This window comes from Peromyscus maniculatus, chromosome 2 (genome assembly GCF_049852395.1).
Source record: "Peromyscus maniculatus bairdii isolate BWxNUB_F1_BW_parent chromosome 2, HU_Pman_BW_mat_3.1, whole genome shotgun sequence".
Taxonomy (NCBI): domain Eukaryota; kingdom Metazoa; phylum Chordata; class Mammalia; order Rodentia; family Cricetidae; genus Peromyscus; species Peromyscus maniculatus.
This window is the reverse complement of record NC_134853.1, coordinates 135198707-135220618: the sequence shown is the minus strand read 5'-3', so window position 1 is coordinate 135220618 and position 21912 is coordinate 135198707. Positions and strand designations below refer to the sequence as shown.

General features: G+C 41.2%; 1 protein-coding gene across 2 annotated transcripts in view; it reads right to left on the bottom strand.

Moving 5' to 3' along the window:
* Window positions 1–870: 870 nt before the first annotated feature.
* Window positions 871–21912, bottom strand: part of Pik3r3 (phosphoinositide-3-kinase regulatory subunit 3) — a 92310-nt gene continuing 71268 nt past the window's right edge. For both annotated transcript variants that reach the window (XM_016005123.3, XM_006986583.4), the window contains exons 7-11: window positions 17712–17854; window positions 16897–17073; window positions 12321–12395; window positions 11559–11729; window positions 871–4550 (exon numbers count right to left, since the gene is read on the bottom strand). In XM_016005123.3, the coding sequence (XP_015860609.1) occupies window positions 4352–4550; window positions 11559–11729; window positions 12321–12395; window positions 16897–17073; window positions 17712–17854 (765 nt within the window). In that variant the 3' untranslated portion in view covers window positions 871–4351. The remainder of the gene's footprint in view (window positions 4551–11558; window positions 11730–12320; window positions 12396–16896; window positions 17074–17711; window positions 17855–21912) is intronic.

Sequence of the window (21912 nt, the reverse complement as noted above, 5' to 3'; positions counted from 1 at the left end):
AGCCAGAGAGGGTGTCAGATCCTCTGGAACTGGAATTGCAGATGTTTGTGAGCTGCTATGTGGGTGCTGGGAACTGAACTTGGGTCCTCTGGAAGAGCAGCCATCTCTCCAGTGCTATACACCCAGCCGTTTTAAGTATAAAATGGGGATGATCCCTCTTAGAAAAACTGAGTGAAAAGAGGTGAGAGGAAATAAAATCCAAAATAGATATGAAGAATGGCATTGTTTGGAGGGCTACTTATTGTAACTGAACAGAAAGGAGAGGAGTTATGTGGTTATAAGCAAATTTGTAGGTCTGGGGTGGGGCAATAAGGGAACTGATGATATTCAACCTTGTATTTTCTCTGCAGTCCAAATACCTATGAGACACTGTCCTAGTGCAGGTTTCCAAAGAGGGGTGGGAAGGAGATAATTTTGACTGTCTTGGGATTAAACATGCACAGTTCATGCCTTGTACTTAGGACACAGCAGGAGAGAAATGAACAAAACAAAATATAGACGTTCCCTGGCCAAGGCATGTGGATAAAGTGCCTTAGAGACGGACAAGAGGACAAGACTAGTAAGTCCATTTCTCCTACCCCAGAGTAGAATGAGAAAAAAGCTTATTTCTGGGCATGAGAACCAATAAAACGCACTTATTAGGAATGGGTGTTAAGGGGAGGAAATGGCTCTCAGGTTTAATATTTTCAGTTAGTATTGAGTTTGTGTCCTGTTTGGGGTAGACAGGATTTGTTAAGTGTTGACTCCCTCTCACAGGAGGGAGAACCTCCAGTGGTCTCAGTTCAGCCTCCAAGACTGCAGGACCACTTGCTGTCCTCCCTGCCCTGCCCCAAGCCCACCGCCTTCCATGCCAAGAAGACAAAAAGGTGCTTCATTGCAATATTTTTATTGCATCTGGAGCAAGTCAGCCAGACCATCCCAGTCTTGGAGAAGGTACAAAACAAAACAAAACAAAAACAACGATGTTCTCACTTCACCTTGCCCCCCACCCCTTCCCCACAACTGCACAGCAATGTCCGAACACATTTGGTGACAATAACCATTTGCAAACGTGGTCTAGGAACTACATTATGAATTGTCCCAACACAAGACACAATTGGCTTCCTTCTGAGTCAGGTGCTTTTACATAAACTACATGAATTTTTTTTATTACATCAAAGACAACAGAATAGATTCTTCACAAGAAACAACAGGGTACCAAAGTTACATGCGAGGATTTGTAAAGAAACAAGGCTGGTTGTCACAAATGGCTAGAGCTAAGTCAAAACTGAACAGGTGGCAGCAAAGGGCCAATCACAGACCCTCTGGTTTATGATGCCATGGGAATCTCAGATCTACTCTGGGTTCCTAAATGGCAACAGAGATCATCCTAGAAACCAGAAATTGCTCAGATACAATTTTTTTTTTTTAGCTCAGGAGAATGCTTGGAGCTGGTACCTTGCAGCAAGATGAGAAACACGGTAGATGCCACAGTGGCTCAAGGAGTCTGAAGTAAATGTTGAGATCCTATGTCTTAGGGAAGAGTGGAGCGTAGAATGTCTTTATCTGTGGATGGAGCAGTGACAAGAACATAGGCAATCTACCTATGCTTGAACAATGCCAGGTGTAAACAGCATTGTCTTGTTAAAAAAGACAAGTGTAGCTAGCCAACCAAAAGCTGCTTTCATTTTGGGGGCTGGCTGATCTGCCCCTCTGGTTAGTTAATCTGTCTCTTTACCTTCTGCTTCAGTCAAACTGCAGTTAAGATGCCAAAAGAGATATATAGTCCCAGGGCCCAGATGATGGGACAGAACAAGCTAGACTTGGGAAGAAGACTGAGACCTGCTTCTGAGCCATGGAGCAATAGCAGCATGCTGACTCCCCCAGACACCAGGCAGCTGTTAGGAGAATGGTCCTTATGCCTTTTCCACAGATCAGGACCAAGTAAATCCTGTGGCAATTTGTCAGAAAAAGATACCTTCCAATTTACTAAATGATCCCTGGTCTTAGATCCCACAAAGCAGATCACTTAAAGGGAAGGAATGTAGGACTGAACAACAGCCTTTCTCCCCAGTTCAGCCCAAGTGTAGATGCTAAGATGCTGCTTTCTGTCTCCTGCACATCCTGCGTGTCTGCCCTACAAAGTAATGACATTATTCAGTACTACAGTTGTATATTATATTCCATTTTGACTTGGAGGGGGAGATCCAGAGTGCCGGGCGGTGGTGGCGCGCGCCTTTCTTTAATCCCAGCACTCAGGAAGCAGAGCCAGGCGAATCTCTGAGTTCGAGGCCAGCCTGGTTTACAGAGAGAGATCCAGGACAGGCACCAAAGCTACACAGAGAAACCCTGTCTTGAAAAGCCAAAACACAAAACAAAACAAAACAAAAAAAGCATCCAGGACCTACTAGAACTTTGGTGCCAGATAGGAGATTGCACCCAATCTTGCGCATGTAACTGCTTCAGCAAGTTCCATCAGGTACAAAGTCACATAGGTATGCCAATCTGGCATTACCTGGTAAATTACCTAGTAAACTGAGCAGATTTCAAGCTGGCAATTTTGAGAAAGGCAGAGCCTTGAATAGTGGCTGAAGGAGGTCAATTTTCTCTCATTCCATACTGGAGCATGAACAAGGAAAAGTCAACAGCAATGACATGCCCCTTTCTTCCTATCCTTACTGGGACAAACACTTTTCCAAAAATTTTGGTCTCTACTATAGTTCATTCTAGACAATGTCACTGAAGTAAATGCTCAGGGAAAGTTATGTTCATCTTAATTTTGGCCCTCAAATTTGATCTTAAGAGCCAAGACCCAGGTATGGGCTGTTTATCTTGTTCAACTAGAATGCCTGCCTGCATGTCACTAGGCTCAAGCAGCTGAGTCACACTGTGCCTGTTATGGCTCCAGGACTGGCTCTGAAGCAGCTGGACTGTTTGTTAAATGAGTGTGAAGCCAGGAATAGATGCCTGCCCTCTACCTAATGAACTTCACTCAGCTGGAAAGCCTAAACCACGTGGAGCAGAAGATTCCTGGCCAAAAATCACAGCCACTGAAGCATGAGGAGAGGCATGCACATTGCCTTAATGGCAGGCTCACAAAAAAGGCAAAATAGGAAAGCTTGTAGATTTTTCCCCCAGATAGTCTGAACTCAACACTATACACCCTCTCTTGGCAAAAGCTTCAACCACATGGAATAACATGTAATGTGATGGGCCTTTCACCCTGGACACAAGGGCCCATGTGCATGTGATTTACTGAGGTCTCTGACCACTAACTGAGTTCTTTACCTACCTATGGCTCCCTAAACCCTATCCAGAAAGGAAGGGAAGATGAAGGCAAATTAATTCTTGTACAGTTTTGGCAAGGCTTTTACACTTGGAGAAGCACACAACAATGATGTTCTCTATCATTATTTGGTATATCAAGCCATCTAAAAGCACTGGATTGCACCTTTTCTTTACTCATAAAACTAGTTACAAAGGTTTCAAACATCATTCTTTAGGCTAAGGAAACACCACACAAGCACCAACTTAAACATGACTCAAAGCTCACTATCCCCACAAAACAATTCTATTCTTCATCTCAGAAACAAGGCCAGGAAAAAAGGAAACACACTGACCAATTGTAGTGTTTAAAACTCAAGCGTCTAGTTTTCTTACTTTCAAGTTTTGGTACAGAAGTGTACATTCAGCTACTAAGTGTCACCTTCTCCCCTTAGACCTTGGTCTGGCAATGTTGCTTTGCTGGTTCATGAACATAGTGCGTTAGAGGGAGGAGATGGTAAGACGCTGAAGCCTAAATTAATGGTTGTAAAATTGAAATAACATCGACTGAAGGGGTCTTTTGCCTCCTTGGTTTAGATTCTGTAAATGAAATCCCACACCTCCCTATTTCCTTTGGTTGCCTTTTTTCCCCCCAAACCAAACCCCATCTTATCACAGAACCAAAGTTAGCTTCTTATTGTGGGGAGAGACTATCAAAGCCAAACAACTCCAACAGAACCATGACCTGCTGCATCCTCAGAGTGGAAGACAAGAGGACATGGACTCTTCAAAGGCTTCCAAATAAACCCCCACTCCCACCCACAACAAGTCTAACTGTTCTGTTCAAGGTGCCTGACAACAAAGCAAAACCCCATGAAACCAGTATCTGCTTCCAGCTTCAACAGTGCAGCAGCACAGCTGACTCCAGAGACCCTGGGCCCCTCATTTATCCCTAAATCCGGGCCAGCTATTGCTCGGCCTCTCCATTTCACATTCACAGAATCACTTGTGCAAAACAAGCAGTCTACGTAGAAAGAATGCCCTCATCGTAGTCTAATTAAAACCATAGGAAAAAAATGCTGGAGAGCCATGTCTTTTCCCACTCTGCTTATCTGCAGAGTGAGGGCATCTGTGCATGGACAGGGTAGGCGAGCCTGACGTTGAGGGAGTCATTGTGCTGAACCAGGGATGTCTGCTGGTAATGGAGCACCAACTCCTTCAGCGAGCTGTACAGGTTGTAGGGTTCTGCAAAGCCGTATCCTCGAGCGGTGCTGTAGATCACACAGTGTTTCACTTCCCCATCCGCACTGCAACGACACCATAGAAAAATGCTAACTAAAGCAGGTCACAGTAGACAGGAAGTCCAGAGCAACTGTTAGACAAAGGATCCCATGCCTAAGTATCCTGTCAGACAGACATAACTGTGCCTCTTAAAGACTTGACTTCAGACACTTCAAACATAAATGTAGACCTATTCTCTCAGCCCACACTTCCTGTCATTCCACACACGTCTATCCTTTAATTCCTCCTTGGCTTGCAATCATGAGTTCTGAAATCAAGGTGGTAGTGCTACAACTTCCTTTCTGGAAATTGAGTTATTTTGGGTCTCTTGCATTTCATAGAAAGTTTAGAAAAATCTTGTTTATTTTTGCAAATATTCAGCTAGAACTTTGGATTTTGTTAGGATTGTGCTAACTTTGTAGATTAATTTTTTTTGTTTTTTTGTGGTTTTTTTTTTTGTTGTTGTTGTTGTTTTTTGAGACAGGGTTTCTCTGTGTAACTCTGCGCCTTTCCTGAATCTCACACTATAGACCAGGCTGGCCTTGAACTCACAAAGATCCACCTGCCTCTGCCTCCCGAGTGCTGGGATTAAAGGCGTGCGCCACCACTGCCCGGCTAGATTAATTTTTGAATTACTAATATTTCAAATATTTTTTGAGGAAAGAAAATCAAGTTTATCTTGTTTCAGGGAGCTGAGTAAGTGTAACAGAACAGGAAAACTGCCTCTAGATGAGTGTTTCTCAACCTGTGAGTCAGAACTCCTTTGGTGGTTGAAATACCCTTTTTCACAGGGGTCGCCTGAGACCCTTAGAAAACACAGATATTTACACTATGATTCATAACAGTAGCAAAATTACAGTTATGAAGTAGCAATGAAATAATTTTATGGTTGGAGGTTGCCACAACATAAGGAACTGTATTAAAGGTCACAGCTTTAAGAAGGTTGAGAACCACTTACTAGATATTAACATACAGATGTCTTCACTGACAAAACTCTTAACTTCATTCAACCATACTTGTCAGACATCTTGTACAAGTCTGTTTAATTCCTTGGCATTTCATAATTTTAAATGCCATGTCACCTCATTTTTGGATTATTCATTACTAGTACAGAGAAATATACTTCAGTATAAACTGGGCATGGCGGCACCCATCACCTGGGAAGTAGAGGACTGATTATCAGAAGTTCAGGGTCATAATCAGATACACAACAGTTCAAGTAGGGCCTGCCTGGGGTACATGAGACCCTATCCAAAAATAAATACATAGATAAATGAATATATGTACGTGTGTGTGTGTGTGTGTGTGTGTGTGAGAGAGAGAGAGAGAGAGAGAGAGAGAGAGAGAGAGAGAGAGAGAGAGAGAGAGAGAGAGAGAGAGAACCTGCAGTTTCTATAAACCCATTTTACTTCTTCCTTTCCAATCACAATGTCCTTTTTTTAAAGACAGGGTCTCACCATGTAACTTGGCAGACCTGATACTCCCTATATAGACCAGGCTAGCCTGAAACTCATAGAAATCCACCTGCCTCTGCTACTGAGTGCTGAGAGGGATTAAAAGCATGTGCCACCACTCCTGGCTAAATCACAATGCCTTTCAGAGTGAACATACTGCTCTTGGAGGAAGATATTCAAATTTCTATCATTAAATATGATACCTTTTATCTAGTAACAGAAATTATCCCTTATTCTTAGTTTATCCCCTGCTTTTTTTTTTCTTTTTGAGAAATGAAAGCTAGATTTTGCAAAACTTGTGAATATATTGAGTGTACCATAACATTTTTTGGTTCTTTTTCTAATATTATCACATTGGTTTTTCTATGTTAAACCATTCTTGCTTTCTTGAAATGAATCCTATTTCGTCATGATGGATAATGCTTTTTCTATGTGCCTGATGCTACCTTCCTGAAGTTTTTTTCCCTTTTATTGAAAATAGATTTTTTTCCCCTCACATAGCATATCCCGATTATAGTTTCCCCTCCCTCACTCCTCCCAGTTCCTTCTCCCCTCCTTTCTCCTCCCCTCTGGATCCACTCCTTTTCTGTCTCTCATTAGAAAATAAACAGGTTTCTAGAGGCTAGAGAGATGGCTCAGAGGTTAAAAGCGCTGGCTCCTCTTTGAGAGGACCCAGATTCCATTCCCAGCACCCACATGGCAGCTTACATGGGGTTTGCTTTAGACCTGAGACAACTCCTCCTCCTCCTCCTCCTCCTCCTCCTCCTCCTCCTCCTCCTCCTCCTCCTCCTCCTCCTCCATAACTCCAGTTCTAAGAGATCTGACACCTTCACACAGGCATACATGCAGACAGAACATCAATGCACATAAAAATAAATCATTAAACAGGCTTCTAAGGAATGATAATAATAAAGTAAGATAAAACAAAAACACATTGGAATTGGACAAAACAAACGAACAGCAGGAAAAGAGCCCAAGAGAAGGCACAAGAAACAGATCTACTTGTTTACACATTCAGGAGCCCCATAAAAACACTAAGCCAGAAGCCATAATATATTCAAAGAGGACCTGGTGAAGACCCTTATAGACCCTGTGCATACTGCCTCAGTTTCTGTGAGTTCATATAAACTTTGAACACATTGATTTAGTGGGTCTTGTTTTCTTGGAGTCGTCCATTCCCTCTGGCTCTTACACTCTTTATGCTTCCCCTTCCCTGAGTCCTAGCAGGAAGGATTTGATGGAAATATTCCATTTAGGGCTAAGTGTTCCAAGGTCTTTCATTCTCTGAATAATGTCTGGCTGTGGATCTTTGTATTTGTTGCCATCTGCTACAGAAGGAAGATTCTTTGATGATGGATGAGCAAGGCACTGATCCACAGAGCACAGCAGAATGTCATTAGAAGTTATTTTATTGTTCCTTTTTTTTTTTTTTAAAGAACAGTAGTGTTTGGTTTTACCCTAGGTCTCTGGTTCTTGGTCACCCATGCAGTGTCAGGTATGGGTTCCTTCCATCTCGTGGAGTAGACCTTAAGTCAAATCAGATACTGGTTGGTTACAACCACAAGCTTTATGCCACCATTGTAGTAGCATATCTTGCAGGCAAGCCCCATTGTTGATCCAAGGGTATGTGACTGGGTTCATGTTTATGTTTTTCTTTTAGCAGCATACAGAGTAACTTCCAGTTCCAAAGATACTAATATAGTAGGCATCAAGGCAGTATGTAGGCACCAGTTGGACTTCTCCGTGTTCAGTGAGTTGTGTAGGTGCTATCTTCAGCAATAGGGCCTTTGTCAGTTTGTGGAGAGCAATCTATAGCCTTGGCAACAGCCTGAGTTGTTTGAGGATTCCCATGGGATCCTGTGGTGGTTTGAAAGAAAATGGCCCCTAAAGGGAATGGCAATATTAGGAGGTATGGCCTTGTTGAAGGAAGTGTGTCACTGTGGGGACAGGCTTTGAGGTCTTTTTCTCAAGCTTCACTCAGTGTGACAGTCAGTTGATTTCCTGTTGCTTCTGAGTCAAGATGTAGGATTCTCAGCTCTAGCACCACGTCTACCTGTATGCCGCCATGCTCCCCTTCATGATCATAATGGACTGAATCTCTAAAACTGTAAGCTGCCACCCTCAATGAAATGTTTTCTTTATAAGAGTTGCCAAGGTCATGGTGTCTCTTCATAGCAATAGAAACCCTAAGATAGGTCCCTTTGGCCAACAACTCAATTACATGTGACCCAATCCTGTGACTTGAAGTTTCATTTGGTGACAAAAGATGGCCAGTTGGGGCTCTGTCTCCCTAATTATTTGGCAATTTAAGTTAGATCACTTTCTCATGTATGTATATATTTTAGGAAGCATCTATTGTATATTACTCCTCAATATTACTTAGCTGTCTCTTTCCATATTCCCTCCCTTACCCCACTCTTCCTTCCCCTTCTGCACTTAATCTTCCTGTTCCAGCCTCCCCTCACCCAGCCACAACCAATCTATTTCACTTTCCTAATGAGAAATATCTGTCCCCCTAGTCCCTTACTCTATATGTAATCTCCATGGTTCTATGGATTGTAGCTTGGTTGGATTGTAACTTGGTTATCATTTACTTAACAGCTACTATCCACATATAAGCGAACACATAACCATATTTCTCTTTCTAGGTCTGGATTAGCTCATTCTGGATGATTTTTTTTCTAGTTCCATCCATTTACCTCTGAATTTGATTAATTCATTTTCTTAATGGCTAAGTAATATTCCATTGTGTAAATGTACCACATTTTCTTTATCCATTCTTCTGTTGAGGGATATCTAGGTGGTTTCCGATTTCTGGCTATTATGAATAGAGCAGGAATGAACATAATTGAGCAAGTATCTCTGCATTAGGAATTAGCATCCTTTGGGTATATGCCCAAAAATGGTATAAGACTGGATCTTTTCTTTTTCTTTTTTGGTTTTTTGAGACAGTTTCACTGTGTAGCCCTGGCTGTCCTGGAACTCACTCTGTAAACCAGGCTGGCTTGGAATTCACAGAGAACCACCTGCCTCTGCCTCTCAAGTGCTGGGACTAAAGGCATGCACCACCACCACAGCCTGGCATAAGGCTGGATCTTGAGGTAGATCAATTCCCATCTTCCTGAGGAGCAGCCACAGTGTTCCTCCATAGGGGCCATACAAGTTTTTACTACACCAGCAATAGACGAGTGTTCCCGCTACTGCACCTCTTCATCTCATTAACTGTCACTTGTGTTATTGACCTTAGCCATTCTGACAGGTGTAGGATGAAATCTCAAAGTAGTTTGGATTTGCATTTCCCTGATGACTAAGGGTGATGAACATTTCTTTAAATGTTTCCCAGCCATGTGATTTTCCTCTTTTGAGAGTTTTCTATTTAGATCTGTACCCCATTTTTAAAATGGATTATTTGTTTTCTTGATAGCTAGCTTTTTTGAGTCCTTTATGTATTTTGGATATTAGCCCTCCATTGCATGTATAGTTGGTAAAATCTTTTCCCATTTTATAGACTGCTGTTTTGTCTAAACGATGGTGTCCTTTGCCATGCAGCAGCTTTTCAGTTTCATAGGGTCACATTTATTAGTTGTTGATCTTAGTGCCTGTGTTAACAATGTTCTGTTCAGAAAGTCTTTTCCTGTGCCAGTGAGTTCAAGGCTATTACCCAATTTCTCTTCTATCAGGTTCAGTGCATCCAGTTTTATGTTGAGGTCTTTGATCCATTTGGAGTTGAGTTTTGTACACGGTGATAAGTATGTATCTATCTGAATTCTTCTACATGCAGACATCCAATTAGACCAGCACTATTTGTTTAAGATGCTGTCTTTATTCTAGTGTGTATTTATGGCTTCTTTATCAAAAATTAAATGTTCATATGTGTGTGGATTATGTCTGGGTCTTCAATTCTATTCTGTTGATCAATGTGTCTGTTTTTGTGCCAATACCATGCTATTTTTATTACTGTAGCTCTGTAATACAACTTTGAAATTGAGGATGGTGATACTTCCAGCAGTTCTTGTATTGTTCATGATTTTTTTAGTTCTCCTGGGGTTTTTTTGTTTGTTTCCATATAAAGCTGAAAATTGTGCTTTCAAGATCTGTGAATAATTGTGTTGAAATTTTGATGCAGATTGCATTGAATCTGTAGATTGCTTTTGGCAGGATGGCCATTTTTACTATATGGATCCTACTGATCCATAAGCTTAGGAATCTTCAATTTCTTAAATGACTTGAATGATGTTTCTATCATACAGCATTTGCTTGGTTAGAGTTATCCCAAGATATTTTACATTATTTGAGATGATTGTGAAAGGTGTTGCTTCCCTGATTTCTCAGCCCACTGGCCATTTGTATACAGGAAAGCCACTGATTTTTGTGAGTTAACTTTGTATTCAGCCACTTTGATGAAAGTGTTTATCAGCTGTAGAAGACATTCTACCACCCTCCTTTTCTTGTTCTCATAAGACTTGAAGTCTGGTGAGAACTGCCCTCCCCTGTCATTTCTACTGGCACAACTTAAGTAGAGTAAGGCAAACAAAAATGGGATGCTGCTGTAAGTAGTCCCACCCTGAGACGACAGTAACACACAGTACTGACACCTCTGCCCCAAACCTCTAACTCTCCTTTTCCCTGACCAGAACGAACATTTCCACACATGCAAGGCCTACTAATGATAGCTATTTCACAGTGATTCTATTATCATAGCTATTTTATGAAATGAAGCCTGGGAGCTAGGTGTGATAGCTTATACCTGTAACCTCATCACTGTGAATCCCGTTCGTTCATCCTTTCTACATGACCCTCCTTTTTTTATTTAACACACAAAATAATGGGTTTCAATGTGACTTTTTAGAGTCACTTTAAAACTACTTTTATTTCTTTATGGTGGGGTACACATATGTGTACGCATGGCATACATGTGGAAATCAGTGGACAACTTGAGGGAGTTGGTCTTCTCCTTGTACCATGTGAGTCTTAAACTTAGGTCATCAAGCACCTTTACCTACTGAGCCATCTTTCAGGTCCCAGTAGGATTTTTGAGACATATGTGTCATTATATCTTGATCATATACTCCCCGGCTATCCTGTTTCCCCTTTCCTTCTCCCAAACAGTACCTCTTCTACCTTTTTGTTTGTTTGTTTCAGGACAGGGTTCTTCTGTGTAGCTTGGCTGTCCCTATTTTACTTTTATGTTGTTTATAGTTATGCTTATATTCTGTGTGTGAGAGAAAACATCCATAGTTGTCTAAGCCTTGTGCTCTCTGAGAGCAGTCACTTAGTCATATTTCTTTGTTTTCTACCCTGCCTTATAGAGTGTCATCATTATCCTAATAACATCAGTAGGTAGCATTTACAGATTAGACTAGACAAGGGACAGGTAAGTCACATCCCTACGTTATAGAGCAAGTAAACAGTAGGACCGGACTCAATCCACTATATCCTAAAACCATTAGATAAATACTGATGGTCTAAGTAAGCCATGAGTTCTTATCACCATATCTAATTCCATCTCAATTTTATGATGACTGTAATTAATTAATGCAGATTGGAAAAGGCCATATAATATACCCAGAGAAGACTTACACCACAGAACAAGCATAACATCCTTTCTTGCTACTTTCACGAATTAAGAATGCACCGTCTGGTTTCCCATAAAGCAGGTCCTCTGCTTGTACTCGGTTGATATCCTCCACAAACCAGGTTTTCTCATCATAATGCGGCAGGGTCTCATCTTCCTCATTGATAAAGTAGCTTCTAAAAATTAAATATTTGAAATATTATTCTAGCACTCTTATATTCTTATATCTAAAAGCTAATAAAATGCTTTGGTTTTTTGTTTTTGTTTTTTGGGAGGCAGAGCCAGGCGGATCTCTGAGTTCGAGGCCAGCCTGGTCTACAGAGTGAGATCCAGGATAGGCACCAAAACTACACAGAGAAACCTTGTCTTGAAAAACCAAAAAAAAAAAAAGAAAAAGAAAAAGAAAAAAGAAAGAAAGAGAGAAAGAGAGAAAGAGAGAAAGAAAGAAAAGAAGAGAAAAACACACACACACATAAAAAAAAGTAAAACTGCAATTAGGTGAGTGTTTAGTTTTAAACAACTTTACTACTTACTATGGTGCAGAAACTACAGAACTCATTCAGTAAGCTAAAATACCTGAATGGCAGTATATGCATCCAAATTTCATGTGGGAGAACTTCTACACTCAAGTGTGTGCACCATACTCTTCAGGCAACTCACTTCAAAAGAGGTGCACAGTTCTTTGTCCTGCGGGTGACCCTGAGAGCCACCTTTCCACATGCATGATGGGAGGAGCCTTACATGAGAACAAAGGAGGAGGAACTTACTCATCAGCATAGTCGTTCTTGATCCCCAGCCAGGCATTCAGGCGCTTCTGCCTCACCCCTTTGTGATTGAGCCACCTGCCAAGAGGGAAGACACCACCTCAGAATCTCATTACTGTCTGGACAGAGTGAGGATGCTGAAACCAGCCATACTTTGAAAGCCCAGGAACCTCTTATTTTTCCCTAGTCTCAAGAAGAATGGCCAGCGTTTTCCCTAAATTAATCTCTCTATTACTATTCCTTCAATTAATACCATAAACAATTTTTCCTGAAAAAAAAGAAGAAACACAGAAAACTACTTGAAATTAAGCATGTATCTAATTTTCTTCCTTCTCTTTTCTAGAAGCACACCTCCCCACCCCCACCCCCACCCCACACACTTGTATTCAAACATAGTAGAGGCCCATGGTCTAAAACAGGAGCATAAAAGTAGAATATAAAAAACACTTTTATGGGCTGGAGAGATGGCTCAGTAGTTAAGAGCACTGGCTGCTCTTCCAGAGGACCCAGGTTCAATTCCCAGAACCTATATGGCAGCTTACAACTGTAACTCCTGTTCCAGGGGATCCAATGACCTCATACATACATACATTCAGGCAAAACCACCAATGTACATAAAATAAAAACAAATTATTAAAAAAGAAAGAGTGCTGGGCGGTGGTGGCGCACGCCCTTTAATCCCAGCACTCGGGAAGCAGAGGCAGGCGAATCTCTGTGAGTTCGAGGCCAGCCTGGTCTACAAAGTGAGTTCCAGGAAAGGCACAAAGCTACACAGAGAAACCCTGTCTCGAAAAAACAAAACAAAAAACAAAAAAAAACTTGTTCATCACCAACCAAGTCTCCTTTCTTTATCATTCAATATCATCATCTCAGAGCTCTCTACCCTAATTTGTCCCAACTAAGGCCTACTCTTTACCATTTTATTAATTTTCAGAGATCCAGCAAAATTCATTATTTTATATTTTTAATGTTTATGTTTGTCTCCCCCACAAAACTTATGTTGTTTTAAAGAGATTTCTTTTCTGCTTATGGCTATACTGCCATTTTTAAAATTTTTTTTAAATATTTATTTGTTATGTATACAGTGTTCTGCCTGCAGGCCAGAAGAGAGCACCAGATCTCATTATAAATGGTTGTGAGCCACCATATGGGTGCTAGGAATTGAACTCATGACCTCTGGAAGAGCAGCCAGTGCTCTTAACCTCTGAGCCATCTCTCCAGCCCCCTACTGCCAATTTCTTAAACAGTACAAGCAGAGATAATCAATATGCAGTAAATATTTACTGGTGGGATATTTTTAAGAAAATCTTCACGATCTAGGATCACCTTAGTATCTGTAACTGACCCCAAGTATTTATATAGCCTGTATCACAGCTAAGTGTTTAAAGATCTAAAAGGTGTATTTCTGAAGACTTTCTCAGGAAGACTTGCCCTTCCTTAACCTGGATTTCATTTCTGACCCTTAGTGGAGCTGGCTTTCTCATTTTATCCCTTAACCATCCTACCCCCCCCCCCCCCCCCCCCCCCCCGCTTGCACCAGCACATCCACATACCTTTCTCTAACATCCTTAGCACCAACATTTTCTTTGCTTAAAGAAAATAATCTCTTTATTAAGAGATAATCACACTGGGTAAGCAACATAAATTTAGTAAATCACACCACAATTTCTCCTGAGTCCTCATTTTCCTCCTTTCTCAATGTCTCTCTGGTGGTGGTGGTGGTATGTGCGTGAGTAGGTGTATGTGTGGGTGGGTGAATCTGTATGGGTGTGGGGGGTGGGTAATTGGTTTTGTGGGAGTGTGTGTGGTATGTGTGTGAATGGGTACACAAGCAAGCAGAGAAGCTAGGTAGGATAACAGATGTCTTCCTCTATTCCCTTAAGACAGGGTCCCTCACTAAAACGAAAGCTCACCCTTTCATTAAGACTGGTATTCAGCATACTCCCAGGATCCACCTGTCTCTGCCTCCCAGAACTGTTTTTATCAATATGTGTGGCCATATCTACCTTTTGTGTGGGTGCTGGGAACTGAAACTCAGGTCTCACGGTTATACAAGCTCTCCTTCACTAAGTCATCTCCTCAAATGCCCCCAGTTACTTTGAACACCCAACCTCCTTAGATGGAGGTGTTCCTTCTAGGAAGAAAGTTAGGATACCTCTGAAAAGCCAGGAAACAAAAGAAGAAACAGTTTTGGTCCATGTTCCACTAACAAAGCTGCCTGCCTTCTCACATAAGAACTCACCTTAAGATATATAGGAATGATAATAGCACATCATTTCCTTGCCCTTGCCTCACTTAGCAAGACAGGGCAAATATATATAACATCCATTGTAAAGTTCCAATTGACTGTATGATCGAACGTCTAAGACTAAGAAGAGGATGAAGCTGGAAAGAGCTCAAGAGGGGCACAGGGCAAACAGTAGGCTGCCTGCAGGAATGTGGGGTAACACAAAAGGGTGCTGCTGCACACAAGGCACCCTGAATGGAGGACAAGAACAAAGTTTTAAGATGCAAAGTCTGTTGACAGTCAACTAGAATATTACTGTCAAAGACACTTTTGAGTTTTCTGGAATTGCAAATGGCAAGAACCCATCTATTTATGTGCTAACTTAAAATACTTTAATTAATTAACTTTTAAAAATCAATGACTAAGAACCAAAGAAGTAGCTAATGATAGCAATCAAGAGGTAAGAAAAAAGAACCTTGTGCTCCTTAGTTTCCAAAGTGATGGGTTTTTTTCGTTGCTTTTTGTTTTGAGACAGGGTCTCACTATGTAGCCCTGGCTGGTCTCAAACACACAGAGATCTACCTGCCTCTGCCTTCTGAATGCTGGCTGGGGTTAAAGATGTGCACTACTGGCTGGGGGTGGTGGTGGTGCAAAATACTCATAAAATAAAAATAAAGAAAAATGTTAAAAAGCATTGGTTTTCACTACTCAAAGGCTCTTAAGTACCTACTATGCATACTTTTTTTGAGATTTTTGTATTTATTATGTATGCAGTGTTCTGTCTGCATGTATGCCTACTCGCCAGAACAAGGCATATAGATGGTTGTGAGCCACCATGTGGTTGCTGGGATTTGAACTCAGGACCTTTGGAAGAGCAACCAGTGTTCTTAACCTCTGAGCCATCTCTCCAGCCACCACTTTTCTTATTTAAAAAGAAATTTCATTTTTATAGAGATGTACTTTTTTACATCGGGGAGAGGAGGCATGGCCCTGAGTGGAGGTCAGAGAACAATTTACAGGAGTTTGTTTTTTCTTTCTACCATGTGGGTGCCAGGCACTGACTGAAATCAGGTTGTCAGGCTTGAAGGCCTTTCCCCACCGAGTCATCTTGCCAGCACCACGTTTTTTTTCTTTTCTTTCTTTCTTTAAAAAAAAACAAAACAGGTCTCATGTAGCCTGGGCTGGCCTAAAACTTGCTATGTAGCTGAGGCTGGCCTTGAACTCCTGGGTCCTACTGCTTTTACCTCCTGAGTACTGGGGTCACAGACATGTGTCACCACACACCAAATTCATTTCTTAAGCAATAAAATAAAGAACTACCTATTCTATTTATTTATCTATAGAATTTACCCTGAAGGAATAATTCTACTTTTGTGATTCTACCATAAAACTACAGTTACTAATTTTTATGTTTTAAGGAAACATTAACATATACTTTTAATTTTTTTAGAATCATTTTATAACTGTTTTGCCTGCATGTATGTCTGTGCATCATGTATGTGCCTAATACTCACAGAGTTTAGAAGAGAGCATCAGATCCCTTAGAACTGGAGTTACAGAAGGTTGTGAGTCACTATGTGGGTACTGAGAACCAAACCAGGGTCCTCTGGAAGAACAGCACGTACTCTTAACCACTGAACCATCTCCCCAGCCCCAATACGTGCTTTTTACTCTACAACACTTTGTTAGTTTTGTCTGAGCATTCCCAAGTATGTGCATAAAGTAGAGTACACATTCCCAAGTATGTGCATAAAGTAGAGTACACATTCCCAAGTATGTGCATCAAGTAGAGTACACATTCCCAAGTATGTGCATAAAGTAGAGTACACATTCCCAAGTATGTGCATAAAGTAGAGTACACATTCCCAAGTATGTGCATAAAGTAGAATACACATTCCCAAGTATGTACATAAAGTAGAGTACACATTCCCAAGTATGTGCATCAAGTAGAGTACACATTCCCAAGTATGTACATAAAGTAGAGTACACATTCCCAAGTATGTGCATAAAGTAGAGTACACATTCCCAAGTATGTGCATAAAGTAGAGTACACATTCCCAAGTATGTACATAAAGTAGAGTACACATTCCCAAGTATGTGCATAAAGTAGAGTACACATTCCCAAGTATGTACATAAAGTAGAGTACACATTCCCAAGTATGTACATAAAGTAGAGTACATTCTGACTTAGTTTGTGCCATTCTGGGACCTCCTACTACTACAGGACCACATTCCTAAATTCTTACATACTGCCGTCTAGTTTTCAAGTTCTTCTCCCATTGATGTCATTTCTAGTTCCAGTAATAAACTGGTGCTGGTGTGTCCCTCAGCATCTAGCCCCAGACTACTCACACAAGGTGCTGATCCCGGATTTTACGCAGCTGGATCAGGTCAGGTTTGATGCTATTCATTTTTTTATCTATTTCCCGGTTGTCCAAAGCTTGTTTCTTCAAGTCCTGTTCTAGACGCACTTTGCTATCATGAATCTCACCAAGACGTGATTTCAACTTATCATAATTCATCATAATTCTGTGAAAATAGGACATATTAAGGCTAAAATAACAACAGAAGCAGAAGGGTCAAGAAGCATAAACAGGGTCCTAATATCTTGTTGGGTTTGTTTGAGACAGGGTCTCACTATGCTACAAGGCTGGTCTTAAATTCCTGGGTTCAAGAAATGCACTTACCTCAGCCTCTGGCACAGCTGAGATTACAGACCTGTGTCACTATTCCCAGCTAGTACCATAAGAATGTGACTATGACAGACAGGGGTGCTGGGCTATATCAGGGGGGAAAAACCACCATGTCTATTCTTAATGAGTTTGCACTTGAATGGAAATATGTTGCACTGGGATCAGGACCGGACACTGTATAAAGACTTACACAACACCCCTAAATGGAATGAGATATTGAGGAAGGCTTTTCTGGAAAAGGTTATGTCTAACCTAAGTCCTACAGGATGGATAAGAATTAAGAATTTACACAGATAAGAGAAAACACATAAGAAAGAAAGATGCCATTTGGTACCATTCATTACTGGGAACAGCCAGCAGTTCCATATAACATAGCTGTGCAACTTGAGGGGGTATAAACAAACAAGACAGAAATTACTAATAAAGAAAAAAGTCTTCTTTCATTACTCACTTGGAGGTATTAAGTACACTCACCGTTCAATCTCCTTTTCATTCCCCTCTCTGCGAAACCGCTCAATATATTCTTTACTGTGTTGTTCCTGGGTATGACACTGCTCCTCAAATATTTTAATAGTTTCATTAAAGGCTTCAATTGCAGTCCTCTTCATCTGTATTTCCTACAGGAGGAAAAGAAACAATATACACTTTATAACTAGGCAGGGTGATTCCTGACTATAATGTCAGTACTCAGGAGGCAACAAATAGGAGGATCAGGAGTTCAAGGACAGCCTCATCTACAGGGCAAGTTTAAGGCCAACTTTAGCTAAATGAGACTCCATTTCAAAACACACACAAACACTTTATCATATTTTTATGATCTTGATCTTGAAAGAAATTTTGTAATTTTTATTATAATCCCTTTATCAGACCAAATCATGAACTAGAGATGTGGCTCATAGTCGAGTACAGTCTAGCATATGAAAGGTCCCTGATTCAGTCTCCAGCGCTGCTGGAGGTGGTGGGGGAACTGGAGATGTATCTCAATTGTTAGAGGGCTTGTCTGGCATACACAAAGTGCTGGGTTTGATTATCAGTACCAAGCATGATAGCACATGTGATCTCAGCACTCAGAAGGTAGAGACCCAAGGACCAGAAGTTAAAGGTCATGAATGGCTACACAGGAAGTTCAAGGCCAGTCTGGATTGTATAATATGCTATCTCAAACAAACAAAGAGAATTATAAGACCCTATGGCAGGGCAAAACTTTTACTCAACCCTTCTCTAGTACTTACATGTAAAACACTTCAGATTATAAAATAAATAAAAAGAATCATTACCTGAGATATGGCTAAGAACCACAGAAAGGCCTATGAATGAGTTGCCAAGAGACTAACCTTGAACGTCATTGATTAAAAGGGTCATTTACTGTGCACCTATTATTACAGTACTAACCCCTAAAAGTTAAGTGAAAGAGTGACTGGCCACATAAGGAGTTCATATATCAAAATTCAAAGTCTTATTCCCAGAAGAGCCATGTAGAGTCTATTTATTATCACTTTCATCACTACACTGCATGCTGAATTTGCCAGATTCATCAGTAATCTGACTAGAAGAAAAAAAGCAGAGAAAGAATATCTGCTAAAGTCAGATGTACTAAAATGAAAAACTAAAAATTCTACAAAACACACTTACTAACTCCAAAACCCCAGTTAGACTAAGCCATTTAGTCTCTCATACATTCTGATGACCTTTGAGGATAGCAAGGTTTTAAAAAATAATTTTGTATTTTATTATATTTATTTCTTGTATGTATGCCCACGTGCACAGCAAGGTGCTTGAATGTGGAAGTCACTATATTCTCCTTCCACCATGTGGGTCCTAGGGATTGAACTCGGGTCATCAGGCACCTTTACATGCTAAGCCATCTCACCATCCCAAGACACAAGAGGCTATCATCTTAGTCAGGATGGCCCTACAATCTTCAGAAAGGGCTTAATTCTGGTTCAGTGTACTTCTAAGAAAAGTAATGATTGTGCATAAAATTCCAGAAATATTGCTATACTGGGTATTTATAATTCTAGAAATTTTTCAACTATCTCATATTTACTAACTTCAGGCAATGGTCACTAAGAACATACTATACCTGCTGGGCGGTGGTGGCGCACGCCTTTAATCCCAGCACTCGGGAGGCAGAGCCAGGCGGATCTCTGAGTTCGAGGCCAGCCTGGGCTACCAAGTGAGTTCCAGGAAAGGCGCAAAGCTACACAGAGAAACCCTGTCTCGAAAAACCAAAAAAAAAAAAAAAAAAAAAAAAAGAACATACTATACCATAAGTCCTACCTGATGGTAATAAAGAGAACTTGAGAAACTGAAGCCTGCACCCAGGACTCAGAGGACAACTATTGAACTTTAGTTAGGTTTGGCTTCGTGTCACGGTAGAAGTAACCAAATGCAGTTAACTAATTTTTTAATTATTATTATTATGATGGGGAGGCAGGTTGCATGACATGACATGCATGGAGAGATCAGAGGATAGCTTAGTGAAAGTGGTTCTTTCCTCCCACTTTTCCATGGGGCCAGGGTTCAAACTCGGTCTCCAAGCTATTGTTGCAATACCCACTTTACCCACTCAGCCATTTCTCTTGCCTTTAATTAATTTTGTTGTTGCTGTTTGGTTTTGTTTGGTTGGCTTTTTGGGGTTCTTCTTTTGTTGTTGTTTTGGGTTTTTTTGTTTATGTGTGTGTGTGTGTGTGTGTGTTTAGATAGATTTCACTGTTGCCCAGGCTGGCCTCTAATCTGAAGTCCTCTTGCCTTAGTCTCCTATTATTGGGATGATAGGTATATACCCAGTAACATGTTACCATTTTATTTTTTGTTTTGAGAGATGGTCTCATGTAGCTCAGACTGGCCTTGACGTCATTATATGTAGCTATGGATGACTTTGAATACCTGATCCTCCTACCTCTGTCTTCTAAGTACTGGGATTATAAGCATTTGTCATTATGCCTCATCAATAAATTAAATTTATTAAATAAAGATGCCAGGTAGGCCTTACCGAGATGATGACATATGGGAAGACTTGAAGGAAGTAAGGGGGTTAGCCAGGTTTTTACAAAGTTTTTGAAGCAGTCAGTCAATGCAAACACTGCAAGGTGGAAATTGGGTGTATTATATTTAAGAACAGTGAACCGGGGAGAACAGTGACTAGTTCTAAGGAATAATGTCCAGGCCAAGAGGATGGCCAGGGAGAAAAACCATCTGACAGACACCAAGCCTGAGCACCCACGGAGAAGGAAGAGAACCAACCACTGAAGACTGTCCTCTGACACCTACACACAAGAAACAAAGCTGAGCAGTGGTGGCACACACCTTTAGTCCCAGCACTCAGGAGGCAGAGGCAGGTGGATCTCTGTGAGTTCGAGGCCAGCCTGGTCTGAAGAGAGTTCTAGGATAAGACAGGGCTACACAGAGAAACCCTGTCTCAATAAAAACAAAACAAAGCATTATTAATGAAGTAGGGTCAGAGCCAGGCATGGCGGCACATATTTACAATCCTAGCATTCAAGAGGTGGAGGCAGGAGGTTGAGGTATTCAGGCTTACCTCAAGTATATCACGAGTTCAGACTTCTTTCTTTTTTTAAATATCTTTAGAGAACCCTGACTAATAGATGGTTTGGGGGTTATGTTGGATTTTGTTTGTTTGTTTTTACAAACTCCTTGTAAACAAAGAAGTAAGCCCATGACAACAACTCAGTCAGCAAAGCACTTGCACACAGGCTAAGGACCTGAATCTGGCCCCAGAATCCACATATAAAAGACAGGCACCGTGATGTGCTTATGATCTCCATGTTGGTGAAGTAGAGACAAATGGACCCCTGGGGCTCACTTGCCGGCCAGCTTAGTCTACTGGACAAACTTCAGGCCAGTGACAGACCCTATCCCAAGAAACAAAGTGGACAGTGCCAGATGAACACCACCTGAGACTGACCTCTGTCCTCCACACACGCACTGAAACATAAGCACAAGAGTGTAACTTAACCTATGTTAGACAATTATCACCCTGGCTGATAAGCTGAAACGTGATTTAGGAGATGAGAAGTGGCGGATGGGGCAAGAATATGTTAGGAGGCTGCTGCAGTAGATGCAGATGGTATAGCCTGAATCTGGAATGTTCCCCAAAGGTGCATGTGTTAAAGGCTTTATGGACCACTTCCTAGAGGGCACTACTGGGGTAGGAGGTGGAACCTTTAGGAAGTCAGGTCACTGGCAGCACACCTTTGAAGGATCTAGCAGAACCCCGGCCCCCCCTCTCCTGATACAGCACTGAAACAGCTAAAACTGCGATCCAAAGCAAACCTTTCTCCCTTTGTGGCTGACTCTCAAGTATTTTGTTGTTGAATGTTACGTTGTGTCTCTACTACGTAGCCTGAAATGGTCCAGAACTGGCTATGCAGACCAGGGTGGCCTCTTTAGTGCTGGGATTAAAGGTGTGCACCTTCATACCCAGCCTTCAAGTATTTTGTCACAGCAACACAAAAATTATCACACCAGACGAGAAAGTAGCTTTGGACAAGGTATCAGTAGTAAAGGTGGTGAGAAATGTTTAGGTTCTGCATATATACTGAAGACACAGTGAGCAGGACTTATGTGATTGGTTACAAGCTATAAAGGACTCTGCTATAACACTAAGGCTTTGCCTAAGTAAGGAGGAAGATGTGAGTATTTTGAATCAATG